Genomic DNA, 18,723 nt, shown 5'->3' with positions numbered 1-18,723 from the left:
ATAGTTGTTCTCAATTATCAGTATTAACTGACTATAAAGTAATTTTCTGTCAATCAGATAAATAAATTTGCAGTAATATACATGATCTTCAATATAATTTAAGGTAATTTAGTACAATACCAAGTTACACTTTTGAGTAGAGTGTAAATATTTCTTTCTAGTGATACACAGATTGCCAACTAGAGATACAAGTGATTTAAGTGACTGGCAAAAGAACAAGAGAAGGCATAATTACATTTTTAAAATACCCCACGAATTACTAGATCTGGAATCCATTGTTGAAAAGGGCGGTGAAAGCAAATTTAGTAATAATATTTAAAAAAAAGATAAATATCTTAAAGGGAAATAATGGTTATGGGACAGAATGTGGACTGGGATCACTTTCAAAGAACTGGCCTAGGTATGATAGGCTAAGAGGGTTTCTGTCAGCTGTTAGTCATGCTGTAGCCTCTGAGTCAGAAGGTTGTGAGTTCAACTTCCACTCCAGAGACTTTAGCTCAAAAATCCAGGTTTCTGTAGCGATAAGAAGCTCGGTTTATCTTCCAGGGCCTCATAAATTCATAGTCTTATAGCATTGAAATAGGTCCTCCAGGTGTCTGTGTTGGGTGTCCTGGGTGACTGTGTTGCTCAGCGTTAATAGTCCCATAGGCCACCTCATCTGCTCACCCTGGTCCTCTGGTATTATTCTGAAAACGACTGAAATGATCAATCCCCATATTTACTCTACCAATCAACATTTAATAAAATCAGGTCATTTACTTACCATCATATTGCTGTTTGAGGGTGCTCAATGTGTGTAAAGTGATAGCTTTATTTCCTTTATTACTGCAATGACCAGTCTTCAAAAAATTTACACTAGATGTAAAGTGGTCAGGGACATGTGGAACGGGATCCATCACAGAACTTGTACTCTAATCAACTTACTTTATTTCTAAAATTTATTTAAAGCAACAGCTTATAAATATCTGCACTATAAAATTTACGAACTCATAAATGGTTTCGACGGAGAAGATCAGGAGGTGGCTCGATGGTTCACGATCACCGTGCACAGACGCGAACAAAAGATAAAAGGGAGATCTGAGGAAAATGTCGAACCGGAGTATAATTACGATCGGGAATTCACTGTATGTGTGGTGGAAATAGCCACTCAACCGGGGGGGGGGGAGCACGAGTACTTACGAGAATAATTTGGCTGTAGGGAAAGGAACTGAAGAGTTTTCAGTACTAGAACCTTGACAGACCGCGGAGGCTCGTTCCGTGACCTTAAAGGCCCATACTTTTGGTTTAGACTTTGGAGGAAGGAGGGAGCCGACGATGTTTAGGGAGCCAGCGAAGTTTTTGGTGCTGGTGCCTTGTGTCGGTGACTCAAGCAGGAGGAGCTGCAGACTGTCGGCAGGAGGGAGGGAGGGAACAGGAGGGTGATGTCAGCAAGTGCGCTGCTCGGGGCTTCAGTCAAGTAGCCCCGAGGACCAGGACTTGTACCGAGGAAAAGGGACGGGAAAAGTCGTGTTTCTGCCTCAAAGAAATATCACCGCCGACAACTTTTTTTCTCTCTCTCTCTCTCTCTGACCGGCCGCGGTGAGAAAAAAATCCCTTCCTTATCTTCATTTCTTTTCTGCGTATGGATCTTCTGCGTGGGGGTGGATAATACTCACGGCAACAAGGAAGAAAACCGAGCCGCACTCGACTTGCTGTGCGAAGCAGTGATAATAACGTCTAATCCGAGCGCTCCGAGAAGAGACATTTGTCCCGAGGTGTGATCGAAGATGTGGAGAGAAGGGAAAGAAGTCTGTTTCCATTGATTTCGAGACGGTGTGTGTTGGGGAAGGGGACGGGGGTGGGGGGGGGGAGGATATACCCGGAGAAGAAAAGTTAAAAAAAAATATTTTTTCGGCGGATTTGAATAGAAAGGTTGCGTATTTTTAATTTCATGAGGTAAACGGTGTGTGTTTTGTTTTAATTTTGGTGTAGTTTCCCCCCCTCCCCTCCGGCCGTCGGTTGTGGAGTGAGTGCTATGCACATCCGGGCCATCGGGCTCGAGGAGGCCATCATTGTTCGCTCGGGGGAAGGGGGCAGAGGCGGCCGCCTGCGCTCAGGCACCAGCAGTGGCTATTAAACTTTACAAAAACAATCAAAACCACTCGGGAACATGTCCAACCAAGGGGCCAGGAGGAACGGGCCAGTCAAGTTACGTCTAACAGGTAGGAAGCTGTGAGAATGCCACACAGACACGGGCACACCACACACAGAATACGTACCATAAGGTCTGGTGCTTCTTTAAATGGATCCTTCCTTTTTTTTTCCCTCTTTTTATTATTTGTGAATGGAGAGCTTGTTTGTGGGAGTGTTTTCTTTTTTTTTTGGTCAGGCAGAATAAGTCGGGTTATTTTAAATCATGTATTTGAACTTGACCAAGAATTTGTTGGTGATTCCTCATTTTCTGTTTTCGGAATTAATTGATCATTTTGATTTATCTTCGTGTGTATGCATAAAGAGTTGGGGAGAAAGGTGTCTTCAGACAGTTTGATAATCACGAATTACCTGTTTTAATAATGAGGATTTCAGTGCTTGGGTTTGGCCCAGTGAACTCCGTGTTGAAACTATTTCTGAAACAGGGTAGAAATGAGGATGGTTTTCAAATGACCTTAATCTTTTTCCTGGCAAATGTAATGTATATAATTGGAAGTGAGTGTGCCACCATTAGTTCATTGGATTTTATTAAACCAGTTGTATTTATATTCTGAGCTGAAAGACATTTGGCACCAAATCAAAGATTATTTTTGTTGCCTTGTGTTGTTACTGCACATTGTTTATATTTTTGTTCTATATCTTTCTACATTTGGAACGAAAAGATGATTGCATTATTTCAGTCTGGAACTTAGTTTCTGGAATATTTATACTAAAATAGCCACATCCTAGTTTTGTTGTATTATGGCAAGAACAGTGGGTTGGATAATGGTGCAAAAGAGGAAATTATAAAATATTTTTAAAAATCCAAATTTTAAAAGAATCTCTGGGATTACAATGTATACTTATGCTTCTAAGAGTACTTCATTACTTTTGCTGTATGCCAGCTTGGCTCAGAAGTAGTGCTGTCTTTCAGAAAGTTGTGGGTTCAAGATCTGGTACGACTTGTACTGCATTAAAAAGTGTACAAGGAAGAAGTGTTGTTAAGAGGTTCTGTTTTTTGGATGATATTTTTAAACCAAAACCTTGTGTGGCAGCCTGGGTTGTTCAAAAGCTTCCACAGTACTAATTCCAGAGGACGAAGCACTTGTGCTGTTGGCAACATTCTTTTCCAGCCAATGCTACCAAACACAGATTGTTTGGTCTTTCACTTTCAATTTGAGTAATGCTTTGCACCAACTGTTTTTACTGCACTTTGTGGTGTCTTTCATGGCCTTCAAGTATTTCAAGGTGTCCCACAGCCAATAGAGTACTTTTGAAATGTAATCAAAGTGTAATCTTGGGAAATGCAACAGCCAGCTCTTGTACAGCAAAGGCAGATAAATAACCAAATAATTTGTTTTTGGTTATGTGTATTGATGCCATGAAACCAGGATAAGTCACCTGCTTTTGTTCAGTGTACATCACTGGATCATTAAATCTACTTGCGAAGGCATGCAGGACATTAGTTTGACCAAGTTAATTGAAGGTATCCCTGACAATGTATCACTCTATCAGTACTGCATTGAAGTGCCAGATGAGATTGAGTTTAAGACTCTAGAGTGTGCCTTGAACTCATGACCTTCCACTTTGGGCAAAAAATGTTACCATTACATAGGCGAGATACTTTAGTAGAGTAGTTTTAGGATGTCTCGATATTCTGTACATCTAAAGGAAAAAAAGATATTCCGCTAAGCTTTCACTTGTCTCTTGGAAGTGATGCTGACAGAAATGTGGGCATATAGTGGGAAATGCCATGGTTTGTCTTTGTGAATTAACTGATCTCAACCAAGAAATTTTTATGTGAACTGTAATTAACTGTGGGTTAGGAGGTGGAAAATTTCTGGACTTTTGCTTCTAATTGCTGTTCATTTGGAAAATATACGTTTGCATATTGGGTGGTTATGGGACAATATGGTGAAGGCTCTTGACCTTTGTCCAGACTTGGTCATATAGCATGGATAATTAATGTGATTGGATGATGCTTGGTGCTGATGAACATAACTCAGAAAAGGATAGACTTTTCAGTAAAAGTAACAACTAGAGGGAATTGGTGGGAGAAGAGAGTTTTTAAAAAAAGAGTTTAATAAGGTGGTACTAGTTTACCATTGCTTAGTTTGGGATGTATAAAATTAACAAGGTTACCACTTCACTTTTGTATAACCAACTGTGAAGATGCCTATATTAAGATGGTAGGCATTATGATTGCCTCATTTGCAATGCCCTTCACACTCTAATTATTCAGACGAGGTACTGAGCACTGCTACTGTGGAGTGGATTACACATTGATACTATTTGTGATTTGAGGGATAATTGGTGCAAAAAGAAAGGAAATTTTAAAAAAAGTCATGAGGTAGTGTTCGTGGGTTCACTGTCCATTCAGAAATCGGATGGCAGGGGAAGAAGCTGTTCCCGAATCGTTCAGTATATGCCTTCTGGCTTCTGTACCTCCTTCCTGATGGCCTGATGATAAAAGTCATCTATCCTATTCAGTGCCATTCACTAAGACTATCTTAAATCTTTTGTCCAGATTTATTATAATGTCCTCCAATAAACATTTCTCTTTTTAGTGATATTTACATCTTGAAAAATTACAACTTTATAAAATAAAATCTGAAAAATGTGTTTGAGTACTGTCTCAAATGTAATAACAGTATCAAGATAATTAACAAACTTCAAAACTTGGTGAATGTTTGAATTGATTTAATTTTGGTAAATATTCTGGTCCTCAGGAAAAATTATATTGATTGCAACCTTCATTTTTGGAGTTTTATGTAAGCTTGTACAGCTTGCTGCCAACTTCAATGGTTCAATTTAATATCAGAGAATGTATACAACCCGAAATTCTTACTCTTCACAGACATCCACGAAACAGAAAAAAACCTCAAGGAATGAATGGCAGAAACATCAGAACCTCAATTTTAAGTTATAAGTGCAGAGTTTTGCAACTGATCAGGTGATGACAGTCATCTTACATATACAGAATATGGGAAAAGAAATATTTAGCAAATACACTTTTTGCTCAATATTTACTCTTAGCAGAAGAAATTGACTTTCTTTAAAAGAAAGGTATGATTTGTTGATCACACGGATAGTTGAGGAAGATCTCTTTCTGTGCTCTGTTAACAATATCAAGGCTGGAAGAGAATTTAAAGCCATTCTAAAGTTTGGTTGCCTGTTTTACCCGTCTTCCTATTGTTTCAGTAAATATTCACCACATCCCATCTAAATTTTCCCTGTGGTAAGTATAGTTTATGGTTTAGTGGTTCAAGGAACTGGAAATGAGAGAAAATAAACCATGGTAAATATATGCCCACCTTTATTTACTGTTTTTTTAAAAATAAATTTGATTCTGATGTGTTTTCTCAGTTATTGTCAAACTGGACATTTTTGGTTAGTTTGGGGCAGTTGCTTTTATTTTTGTTGTTTTCCCTAATACTACTAATCCAGCCAATAATAGCACAATTTTTAAAGTTGACCATTGCTGCCTATGTTTCTTTACCAGTATTATCATCAATTCAGGGATTAGAGCAAAAGAATCCATTTTTCACTCATTTCATCAGCTGCGAAATTCATTGAGACCATTTAAGCTTTATAAATCAGATAGTGAAACAGACACCAGGGAAATTGTGGCTGTACAGGCACATAAAATTGGTACAGTTGTTTATGGTAGATAAGTAACCCTCACTTGTTGACTGAAACAAGTTTTTTTTTCACTCAAGCCATGTGGATACACCTCATATAAATAGGGTCATCCACATTATTGAGTTGAGGGTATCTTGTATCTGGTTTTAACATGCGTCAACTACATCTAGCACACTTACCCTGGCATTATCATTTAAATAGACTTGAGTGATGGAGTTCAGTTTAAAAATATTTTTTAGTTAAAACAAAACGATTTATATATTTTAAAAGTTATTACATTTTTATTAACAACTCAAGAGATTCTGCAGATACTGGAAATCCAGAGCGACACACAAAATACTGGAGGAACTCAGTAGGTCAGGCAGCATCTACTTTATACTTTTACTGTCGCCAAACAATTGATACTAGAGTGTACAATCATCACAGCGATATTTGATTCTGCTCTTCGTGCTCCCTGCAGTACAAATCAATAGTAAATATTAAAAATTTTAATTATAAATCATAAATAGAAAATAGAAAAGGGGAAGTAAGGTAGTGCAAAAAAACTGAGAGGCAGGTTTGGATATTTGGACGGTATGGCCCAGATCTGTACGAAATGGAATAAACAGTTGACATTTGCGCCAAGACCCTTCATCAGGACATTGTTATTAAATTTTAATTAGTTGATTAGATGTTTGTGAATGGTGGAACAGGAGTTTGTGCAAACTTCCAGAAGGTCATTAGCATAGTCATTGCAAGATACTTGTATGTTATCAGGAGCCACATGGTTGCAGCAGGTGACAGTGATGCAAGATGGGGACGAGGGTTGGTGAGGACTGGTGTTCACTATCTGGGCAATTGATGTACTAATCTTGCAATAATTTGAAAATGTTTTGATGAGGGTTTTAGTAAAAGTTAACGATTGTGATTTGGTGCTAGTGAAAGTTTGTGAGGAAACTAATGGCCAGTTGAGTTCTGGGTATCTTGTATTTTGCATAGGAATGTTAGTGAGCTAGCTGATGGATAAATTGTCAGAGGGTGAACTGGGGGTGCACCTGAATGATAGACATGAGTGGAACACCAACACAGAGGCTGTGTTCAAGAGGAGCCAGAATTGCCTCTACTTCCTGAGGTGACCGAGGTCCTTTGGAAAACGTAGGCCTCTCCTTCGCATGCTTTACCAATCTGTTGTTGCCATTGCTGTCTTCTATGCTGCGGCAATTGCATCAACATGGGTGATTAGAAAGTCTGGCTCTGTTATAGGAGTCAGTCTGGACACTGGAGGCTGTGGTAGAACAAAGGGCTCTATGGAAAATCCCGGCAATTCTAGGCAATGTTTCTCACCCTCTGCATACCTTGGCTGAACAGAGGAGCACTTTTAGTAATCGACTAAGACAACTGTGCTGCTTCAAAGTGCGCTTTATGGGATTATTCCTACCCTCGGCCATTAGGCTCTATAATGAGTCAACCTATAGCTGGGGAAGTGATGACCCCACTCCTGTTAGAATGCTTGAGGTAACTTACTTTTTATTCTTTCTTTCTTCTAATATTTGTACATCTGTGCACTTGTAATTCTACTGTGACACTAACAGTCTAACAGGAGGGGTCATCACTTCCCCAGCTATAGGATGACTCATTATACACCCTAATGGCTAGGGGTAAGAATGACTTCATATAGCGCTTTTGGAGCAGTGCAGTTGTCTTAGTCTATTACTGAAAGTCCTCTGTTCAGCCAGGGTGGCATGCAGAGAGTGAGAAATATTGTTCAGATTTGCCAAGATTTTCCGTAGGGTCCTTTCCTCTACCACAAACTCCAATGTGTCCAGATTGACTCCTATAACAGAGCCAGCCTTTCAAATCAGTTTATTGAGCCTGTTGGCATTACCCATGTAAGTGCCATTGCCTCAGCACACCACTGCAAAGAAGATTGTTCTGGTGACAACAGAGTGATAGAACATGTAAAGGAGAGGCCTGCATACTCCAAAGGATCTCAGTCCCCTCAGGAAGTAGAGGCGACTCTGGCCCTTCTTGTACTTAGCCTCTATGTTGGTGCTCCACTCAAGTCTCTCAACCAGGCACCCCCAGGTACTTGTAGATCCTCACCACATCCTCTTAATAACACCCTTTGCCAGCTTACAAATAGTGTATAACATATTTGCATAGGGTGGTTCCCCTTGCATTTAAGATTGGGTATTCACTATTAATTCTGAATAGAGAAAGTTAATTTAAAATGCAGGGGTACTACTTGTGAAATAGTATAAGTTCCTCCTTTTATTTCAAATTAAGGAGAACACTGCTCTGGATATTACTAGATTATTTAGACTTGAATAAAATAAATAATTTGAAATGTAATCTGTCCATGGTCTTTGCAATATTTTTATTCAATGGGCCTTGTGTGAAGCTTTGGTGCAATGAAGATTTCTGCCAGTGTACTGGAAAAGAGGGAAGAGTACTTTTTATGCATTACAAAATGCTTTATAAAAGTGCAGTTATTGTATTTGCATAAACCATAACATGATAATACACCATAATTTTTTTAGTTAATTTCATTGATAGCTCTGTCCAGTTCATGGGGATGTAAAATTACTCTCTTGCAGTTCTTTGAAATGGTAGCAGTGAACTTCTAATATTTATCCACTTAAGAGATGAGTAAGTAAGTCCTCACTTTTAAAAGTGTCATCTGGACGGTGTCACTTCTAATACTACAGCACTGTCATACACTTCATTGAAGTGTCAACTGAGATTGTAGTGCTTGAGTGTGGAGTGGGTCTTGAACTTAGTTTCTGTGGACTTGGGTGGTGTGCCTTCCTGATTCACCAAGCTCCAAGTAGTATAATTTTAAAGCTACCGTAATCTTTTGAGAAGGAGTGTGTGTATATATTTATCATGAAATTTGTTTCATAAAATTAAGTGAAGAATTTGTTTATTTAGCACCTTTTACAAACAGTTTTCAAGACAGAGCTAAATGTTGTACCTTTGAAGGCATCAAACTTGTATAATAAGCTGTAAAAAAATTGAAATAGACACACAGCTAACTAATACCGGTTGAGGGATAAATGTTGACCATTATACTAAGTGAATTGTCTCTATTGGTGCCTAATGCTATAGACTCTCTTGTGTCCTCTTGTAGACAGTCATGATCTTGGGTTAATGAAAGATTGAATACTTGGCATTAGAACATTCCCTTAGTATATTTATGTGACATCCAGAATTATGTCCTCAATTCCACGGAGTTGTCCTCAATCCCATGAACTACTGAGTGCAGAAGTGAAAATTCTGCCACTGCACAAAATCTGATACCTAAATTCGGTTGGTTTTATTTTAGGTGAATTATATTTATTGTGAACTGTAATGTGGAAATTACAAGAGAAATAAATAAATTGCTTTTTCCCACTTTTGTGTAATTAGCTGTCCAGATTACTTGGGAGTGATAATGGAATTGAAGTTTTCTGGTGTTTTCAAGTGGCAGTTATTTATGTTGAGATCATTGTACAGCTGTTTGATTTTTCTTTAAGCCATGGGTAGCTCATGGATGAATAGATTTGATTTGCTTATTGTCTTGTGTGAGTGAAATAAATTCTGAATTTCTTAATAAAGTGATAAATACATGGGATTTTGCAAAATAGTTTTCCCAAAGTGTTATAAATCTTGGAAGTTTCTGCTTTGAGTAAGAAAAGATTCATAGCAGAAGGAATGAGTCGATAACTTGCCCCATGGTGAGTAATTGTGGTAACTACTGGATGTGGCAAAAAGATCTTTTTTAAATTTCTTTTTTTCTCTTTGGAAAAGCAGAGCTACCATTATTTTACATGGATTGGTTCTTTATAATTTATTATTGATACAAATTTACTTTAAAATAAATACTCAATAGAAAGTCTTTGTTATTGATATCAAAAACTATCAACCTTTCTCTGAATCAAATTAGTGTTTTTACTAAATGCTGTCTTCTGTGAGTAATGTTGGGATATTTCAGCTCTATAGTAAGATGACCTGGGTTGATACTCTGTTAATTACATTGTTTTTCTCAATAAATATTGAACTAAATTCATTACTGGGAAATTCATAAGCGTCTCTTTCTCTGAGAAAAGAGTAAGAGGGTTTTTCCCCCCTTGAAACTCACAGGATTACTTCTGACATATCAGTGTTGCATTTAATAAAGTAATAGGTGGATAGCATATTATAAGACAATAATAAATTGAATGATTTTGAAGATTGGTAGTTCCTCAATTATTGTTGAATTGTGGAATTACTGTTCCTTATTCCATGTATATGTATATCAGATTGCTGTAAAGTCCTAATCAGTATTTATCTGTCTTCTACTTAATTTAGCTGGTTTGGTGAAGTCATGCAATGTAGAATGATAAATTCACTGAGGAAGTTGGAATTGGAGGCATATGGCAAACGCGATTGACAGTACAACAGTATATTGTCCCTTTCTGTCCTATTGGTTTACAAAGAACTATAACTTTATCAGCGCAATTTCAATTATTTATGTGGCTTTCAGAGTTATCCTCTAGCTCTGCCAGATAGCTTATCAAGTTTCTCTAGTGACTGCTAGTCAAACTTATTCTGTGTTTAGTCCCTGATTTGTGTTATGTTAGCTAATCTTAGCCAGAGTTATTCCAAGACCATCTAAAAGCCAATCGGGTTTTGGAATCTAATTTGTTTTATGTACTTCTATATTCTCAGGATGAGAATGCAGAACATTAAGTTGTGCATGTGGTACTTCGGGTTTTTTTTTTGCTAAGGTCATGTATTTGATTTCCCAACCCACTTCCCTATCGAATAAGATAGAAGGGAAGAAAATAGGATGCTGGTAGTGTAAGAGAAAAGCCCTGAACAGCTAGTTTGGATAATCTATGATCATAAGTAACATGAAATTAAAACAAATATAGTTTATTATCATACTGATCTGTTTTGTGCCTAAGTAGTAAGCTGGGATAGAAACGCTTTTGCTGATTCATTTGGCTCACAGGGTGCTTGAAAATGACACTGTTGAATTGAGTTGAAGGGTCATTTGCTTTTTAACTGTGCTGCAGTTCACTTCTCCATGTTAGTCTACAAGTCTGATGCCAAATCATCAGTAGTTTAGATATGGTAGAAGCAATTTAAAGTGATGAGTTAAGAATATTGAATAAAAAAGATGACCCAAAATATTTAATTTTATGTAGGTATTTTTCCTGTAGTTCAATACAAATTTTTAAAATGGCAGTAGTGTGGAATTTTGCTTGATTGCCTTTGGCAACAATGGAGTATTTCTACAGAACTTTATCCCATAAAGTTAAATAGGTTATGTATAACTCATTGTAGTTTTCTACCTGCTTTTATTCCATATTTATTATTTTAATTCTGCTTTGGCATTTGTGGTATTACCAAATAATTTAAAAAGATACTGTGTTGTCAATAGGGATTAAATGGCAGGAAGTCAGGAAATTTGACTTTTGAAGAACCAGCTTTAAAAAAAAATCTGCTTAATCTCTTCATTGTTTGGTAATTTAATGTTGAATAATTTTCAGTAGTAGAAAATTTGAACAGGTGTTTATATGTTATTTTCTTGATATTTTATGAAACAATTGCGGGAGCAACAAATGGGAAAGAACTATATTTTATAATGTGATTATTATAAGAAAATTTATTAGGATTCAAGAGAACCAAAAAATCCTGGTTCTTCAAAAGTCAAATTTGTATGGCTGGGCACATGACATGTTATAGTGCAATATGTGGCAATTGATGGACTCCACTGTGGTAAATGCTGACCACCTTTGCAGCTTGAGAAATTTTGGCTCAGGGTCTGTGAGCTGAAGTCTGGGCTCCAAGCGTTTCAACGTTATTTGGATACAGTCTTCCATGAGGTAGTCACACCCCTTGATTACTTGGAGAAGAGGCAGGTGGATAGATTCAAGGAGTTGTTCCACAGGATTCTTGGCCCTTCCCCCTGTCCACCAGTTATGAAGTTCTTGCTCCTTGTGTGGAGAAGTTTGAGGATTATATGTGGGATGTGAAAGCTGTCCAGAATGTCATGGAACAAAGAGTCATTCAAATTGAGGGAGTTAATAAAGGAGAAATCTAATAGTCATAGGGCGAGTGTAGTTAAGCTACAAAGACAAGAGTCCCAAAGGCTTTGTTGTCTGCCTACTGCTGGGGTTAAGGGTATCTTTTCTCAGCTGGAAGAATAAAAATGAGGGAGAATCCAATTGTCATGATCATTGGAGGCACTAGAAACATAGTATGGTTAGAAAGGAGGTTCTAATAAGGGGTTATAAGGAGATGAGGTTTAAAAAAAACATAGAAACCCTACAGCACAATACAGGCCCTTTGGCCCAAGATGTTGTGCCGAACATGTATTTTAGAAATTACCTAGGTTACCCATAGCCCTCTTTTTTTTATTTTGCTTATTTTTTTACTTGGTTATTAAAATTATAGAAACATTTTTTTTGTCCTACACAAGAAGCTTCTGGATAATGATCTTTATAGATGCATTCATGATTGTTAACATAATGGAAAATAATATCCAGAAAATTATTTTGTTAAATTGCAAGAGTACAATCGGTGAGTTTGTAGATAATTTTTAGTGAAGATAATTTTAGGATTGAGATCAGAAGTTGTATCCCTGTACCTAAAATAGAGCAGTTGAAGAACAACAGAATAGTAAAACTTGGAAACATTTGGATTTTCAATTGAATATTATTATTCTCTATTATCCTGTGATATGAAATCGGAAAGCTGTTATTGACTAGATAGCTTTCCCTGTTCAGGCAGCTACTGCTGTTCCCAATACGACTTGACAATACTGAAGGCTATTTATCGTAGAAAATGGAAATAATTACATCAGGGTAGCAAGCAGAACATGGTGGGTGCTGCAGGGGAAAAATCCCTGCTTTCTCCAAGTAATTTCTTGAATCACAACTTTGAATGGAATAGTCACTTCTCAGAATTGTGGTAGATCACAGAGAGAGAAGACTCATGGCTATTCAGAATGTCATTTCTTCTTAGCAAATTCTTTACTGAATCTTCTCTCAGACAAATTCATTTTTGAATTGGCTGCTTCCCTGAAAGGAAGTATTAGTTCCCTCATTGTTCTTTGAGGTAACACCAAGAATCAAGCATGCAACAATATGTTGTGCTTCTTCTCAGAAGGTCCACAGTTTTGTTAAGTTTGTCGGATTGTCATTCCCAAGTGGTTAAGGCAATGGACTATATATACATCGGGGTTTCACCCTGCAGATTTGAATCCCGCCAACTATGCACTGGCTTCCTTAGGGCAGCATAGTAATGTAACGATTAGCATATGAAATGTTGCACCAGCAATCCGGGTTCATTTCCAAAAGCAATCTGAATTTGAAAACAAAAAAAACGTAAACATACTAATCTGGATTACTACATCTGCTCTGTACAAATTGGCAGATGTAATTTTTACAAAGGCTCAAACTGTGGTGTGGGTTGATTCATGGGACACTGGCACCAGTACTGTGGAAAGAGGGAAATGTTCCATGGGATGGGTTTCACTTGCGTTGTGCTGGGACTGTTGTCCTGGGGAATTGCATAAATAGGGTTGTATACATGGCTTTAAACTAAATGGGGGGTGGGAGAAAAGAACAGACTATACAATAAATAAATAGGAAATGAGAGGGCAATAACACAGAACTGTGAGCAATGTGTGACAGAATAGGGCGGAAAGTATTAGCAAAAACATGCAGTAGGTAGCAAATCCAGAGCCAGTTTGGTTGAAATCATGAAAACACACAAGAATAACCTGTAGGATCTCAAAATGTGACTTAGAATTGAGAATAATTGCATGTTTGCAATTGTCATGGAAGATTTAAATTTAAGTATTGATTGGATGAACCAAACTGTTAGTGGTATCATAGAAGAATGTCAAGTGCATCAAGGATTGCTCCTTTGGATAATATGGAACCTTCCCAGGAACAGGCTATTTTAGACTTGGTTGTGAGTAATAATGCAGGAGTAATAAGAGATCTTGTGGTTAAGGATCCCCCGGTAGCTTGTGACCACAATATGATAAAATTCCAATCGGATACAATTTGATGGGGAACACCAGAGGACCACAGGACCAGAGCTACTATCTTCAACTTGAATGTGAGCTATTATTGTGGCCTGAAAGTAGATTGGGAAAATGTGTGCCAAAGAAATCAAGTAAATTTGTTAAACACGATTTACCTTTCATAAAACAAGTTGACTGGGTTTCATTATATTCAGCTTCCCTTAATGCTAAGAGACAGTTCAGTAGATGAAAGCGGAAGATATTCAAACAGCTGGTCCATAATACTGAGCAGGAATTTATTCCAATTACAAAGAGAAATTCCATGAGAAAGGCACAATCCACATTTAACAAAGCAAGTCAAGGACAATATTAAATTGAAAAACCAGGGCATTAAAGCTTTCAGCTCGAGAACTGGGAAGTTTTAGGATCCAGCAGTGAAAGACTATAAGCTCAAAAGGCAGAAAATTGATTTTGAGAGTAAATGTGCATGTAAAAATAATATCAAAACTAGCTGTGAGTTTCTCTGGATATCTAAGTAGGAAGAAAGAAGCAGAGGTAGGGCTGTAGCATTCAGAGAATGTGACTGGTGAATTTTGTAAAATTCTAACTATCTCTGCAACCACTTTAAAACTGGGGGAAAAAACTGAGAAATATGCTAAATCAATATTTTTACATCAGGTTTCATCATGGAGGGCATTGTAAATATCCCTAAAATAATGATTACCTAAATTGAAATAATAGGGAGGTGCACAAGTATTAAAGAAAGTGTCTTGAGTTAATGACTGACAAAATACTGGTGCCTTCTGGCATGCACCCAGAGGTTTTAAAGTGGTTGCAGAGATAGTTGGAACTTTACAAAATTTGCTTAATTCCAGAAGGGTGTCAGAAGAAGATCGGAAAAGAGCCAAAAGGTCTATAAGACAAAATGGAGAACTATAGTCCAGTTAGTTTGACAACAATTGTTGGCAATATGCTAAATTCAATAATCGAAGAGGAAATCACTAATCATTTAGGAAAGCTAAATATAAATCAAACCCAGTCAACATGTTTTATGAAATGTATATAATGTTTAACACATTTGCTTGTATCCTTTGGACATGTGACATAGAGACAATTGAACTTTCCAACAGACATTTGACACATTTAACAAGATGTAGCAAAAGATATTCAAGCCTGCAGTTGCTGGAATCTGGAGCAAAAAAGGAAACTGTTGGATAGGGAAGCATTGGGCAGGGAAGGAATTATCAATATTTTGGGTTGTTCTTGCATCAGGAGGTTGGTGCATCAATTAAGAGCCCAAGGCATAATTTGAAAAATGTCCGTCATAGAAAACAGAGAACTGGAAGCATTTTAGGCTTAAGGGATGTGACTAGTGGAGTACCCTGAGGATTGGTTCTTTAACCTGATTTTGTTTAATACAACTTGAAACTCTCCAGTTGGGTACCCTTGGAATTGGTTGGTGCCAGGCCCTAGAAATTGTCCTTGCTAATCTACCACTATTGATGCCTGAATTTCTTCCATTTCCTAGATGTCTGTGCTGACCTCATCCTCTTGCTGGCTTAACAATGATAAAGTTCCTCTTTCCTCGTCTACCTTGTGAGCCTCTGCATCCAGCACAGCATTCTCTGCAACTTCCACCATCTTTAATGGGATCCTACTACCAAACACATCTTTACCTCCCTCCCCAATCAGTTTTTCCATAAGGATTGTTCCCTCCATGATTCCCTTGTCCATTTGTCCCTTCCCAGTATTCTTCCTCCTGGCACATATCCCTGCAAGCAACAGAAATGCTACACCTATCCATTCACCTCCTCCATCATCTTCATTCAGGGCACCAAACAGTACTTCCAGCTGAGGCAGCCCTTCACTTGCAAACCTTCTGGGGTCATATATTGTAACTGGTGCACCTGATGCAGCCGCCTCTACATTGGTGAAACCCGATGTAAATTGAGGGATTGCTTTGTCTAGCACCTCTGCTCCACCTGCCAAAAGCGGAATTTCCTGGTGCTAACTATTTAAATTCCTTTCCCCATTTCTGTTCCTACATGTTAGTCCATGATCTCCTGTTTTGCCACAATGAGGCTACTTTCAGTGTAGAGAAGCAACACCTCATATTCTGTCTAGGTAGTCTTCAACCTGATGGCAGGAACATCAATTTCTTCTTGTAATTCTTCTGTTTGCTTCTCCCTTCCCTCTTCTATTCCCTACTCTAGCCTCTTACCTCTCTCCTCACCTGCCTATCACCTTCCCCCGGTGCCCCTCATTCTCCTTCTTCCATGGTCCACTCTCCTCTCCTATCAGACTTCTCCTTCTCTTGCCCTTTACCTTTCCCACCCACCGGGCTTTACCCATCACTTTCTAGCTAGTCCTCCTTCCCCTCTCCTTACCTTTTTATTCTGGCTTCTTCCTCCTTTCTTTCCAATCCTAAAGAAGAGTCTCGGCCCAAAATGTCGACTGTTTATTTATTTCCATAGATGCTGCCTGACCTGCTGAGTTCCTCCAGCATTTTGTGTGTACTAATCTTCCTCTACATGGGAGAACTTTTTTTTGAAGTATAGACACTAGGTCATTAAAGGATAAGAACTCTGGGTTATGGACAGTTGCAAGAACTATCCAGATGTATCACAGATGTGAAATATGCTGGTCTACGGAAGTAGCTGGATTACAGAATGCCGTGTATTCAGTTTATAGGCTGAATCTTTGTTCCACACACACATCAGCCCTTCCACTCTACATTTCCATTAATGACCTGGAGAAGGTAACAAAAAGAAGTTTGTCAGTGATGGGAAGATGGGTGGAAGGGCATGTTCTGATGAAGACATTGTGATTACCAAGTGGAGTTTAATGTGACGGTGCAAGGTCATGCACTTCAGTAAGAGGAATCAAAAGGCGAATTATGTCAGTGGAGAGACTACAAATGAGTGATGTTTAGAGGGAATTAGGAGTTCTAGTGCATGAATAACAAAAGGTTAGCATGCAGTTCCATTGAGTAGATAAGAAGGCAAATGGTACATTGGTCTTTATTGTGAATGGCTTCGAGTTTAAGAATAGGTAAGTTTTATCACAGTTATATAGAGTGTTGGTAGGCCACATTTGGAATACTTTACAGTACTCAATTTTGGACCACTTACCTTTTTCAAAAAAAAAATTATAGCAATATTGGAGGGTGTCTAAAAGAGCTGCTAGGCTAATTCCAAGGATGAGTGGGATTGTACTATTGTGAGCTAAACAATGTGGGGCTGTATTCCTTGGATTTTAGTAGAGTAAGGAGTGATCTTACTCAAATATATAAGATCTTAATGCAGTTCATCAGAGTATACATGGAGATGTTTGTACTAGAGGGAGCGTCATGAATGAGGGAACATTGCTGCAAATGGAAAAGCTGGTCATTTAAAACTCAAGTGAATGGAAATGTTTTCTTATTAGAGAAGGAAATTCTATGTCCCTGAGTGTGTGGGAGCCAGACTAGATATGTACTGGGTGGTGTTAGATGATTATTTGTAAGATAGTGATAGGGAGGGCTATGGGGAGTTGGCAGTGAAGAGGAATTGAGACCAGCCTATATCAGCTATAATCATCCTGAATGGTGGGTAAGGCTTGAGGATCTTGGTGGCCAACAACTCTTTTCTACCCAGACAGAATATAAGTAAATAAGTTACATGAGGGTACATTATACAGAAATGCATTGTTGACACCTTTCATTGCTTTCCTAATGGCTGTAAGCAGGCCAATAGGATGGAACAGCCAAATTGGACCTATCCCAAAACAGATTCTAGTTATTGACTAGGGCACCAGCAAATTATTTCTTCCTTCAGTAAGGCACCATGGGATATTTTAGGTTCACTTGGCAGAGCACATGGGTGTCAGTTATCCAAATGATGTGGCACATTTAGCGGAATAAAGGAATGTAGTCTAGATTTTGTGCCCAAGTTCTGGAATGTAAATCGTCTCATTTAAAGGCAACCGAGTCAGTGTGTCAGGAGCTGCATCAGAGAAAACAGAGTGTGTAATTTAAATTCTCATTTTAAGAAACAATTGGGTCACATCTGAAAGATTCAGTATTTACCACTTCATGTAATTGTAGCTACAGTAAAATATCTTGACCAGAAGTGCCACAAGTTCTGGAGGCATTGTAGGTAGGATATTCTTTGCTGTAGCTTAAGGAGCAATTATCTCATTATATACCTGGATGAGGAATAATGTGAGATCAATAGAGTTTATGAATTTATTTAGTGTTACCTCTTGAAAGTGATATTCATCATTTTTGAAGTTGGTAGCCAGGCATACACAACATTATGGGGATGGAAAAATGTTTGATGTACAAGACTAGAAGCTGGTGTGGATATTAAGAAGGGTGCACAAAAGCTTCATGGGGGTATAATGAATAAAGAGGGATATGGAAGATGGAACACAATATTGAAAAGTGTTAAGGTCATCAATTCTGATAGGAAACAAATTTACATGGTGAAGGATTGAAATTCATTGGTGTTTAAAGGAGATTGGGTGTCCTTGCCTGTGAACGATTGAAACAATGATTTGGTAGAACAGACAGTTAGGAATGCAAATACTATGTTGGCTTTTTGTTGGCAAAAAATATTTGGTTATATGAGTTTGGTTGTGTTAGTGTAAATTTATATAATGCCTCTATGAGATTGCACCTGGGGGATATATTTGTGTTAAAGGAAGTGCCACAAAGATTGGTGAGATTTTGGTTGTGTTCTCTCTTGTGAAGAGAGATTAAAGAGATTGAGCTGATGCTCTTCTCTATTTAGTTTGGAAGAACAAGGGGTGAGCTTATGTAAAAAAAAATTAAGCTATGTGTAAGACTTGATAAGTTGATGCAGGCACAATGGTTCCCCCACCGACAGTGCTTAGATTGAGGCTTGTAGTTTCAAAATAAGGAATTAGCCATTCTAGATTTAACGAGGATA

The 18,723-nt window shown here is 38.0% G+C and overlaps 1 protein-coding gene across 1 annotated transcript in view; it reads left to right on the top strand.

Moving 5' to 3' along the window:
- Positions 1 to 2,064: 2,064 nt before the first annotated feature.
- The window catches only part of smurf2 (SMAD specific E3 ubiquitin protein ligase 2), a 225,278-nt gene continuing 208,619 nt past the window's right edge, over positions 2,065 to 18,723 (top strand). Inside the window, exon 1 of the mRNA XM_072242689.1 lies at positions 2,065 to 2,201. Within this exon, the coding sequence (XP_072098790.1) occupies positions 2,150 to 2,201 (52 nt within the window). The 5' untranslated portion in view covers positions 2,065 to 2,149. The remainder of the gene's footprint in view (positions 2,202 to 18,723) is intronic.

Source organism: Mobula birostris, chromosome 24, assembly GCF_030028105.1.
Source record: "Mobula birostris isolate sMobBir1 chromosome 24, sMobBir1.hap1, whole genome shotgun sequence".
Classification (NCBI taxonomy): Eukaryota; Metazoa; Chordata; class Chondrichthyes; order Myliobatiformes; family Myliobatidae; genus Mobula; species Mobula birostris.
The sequence above is the reverse complement of the archived record's forward strand: the minus strand, read 5'-3'. Positions and strand labels throughout refer to the sequence as shown.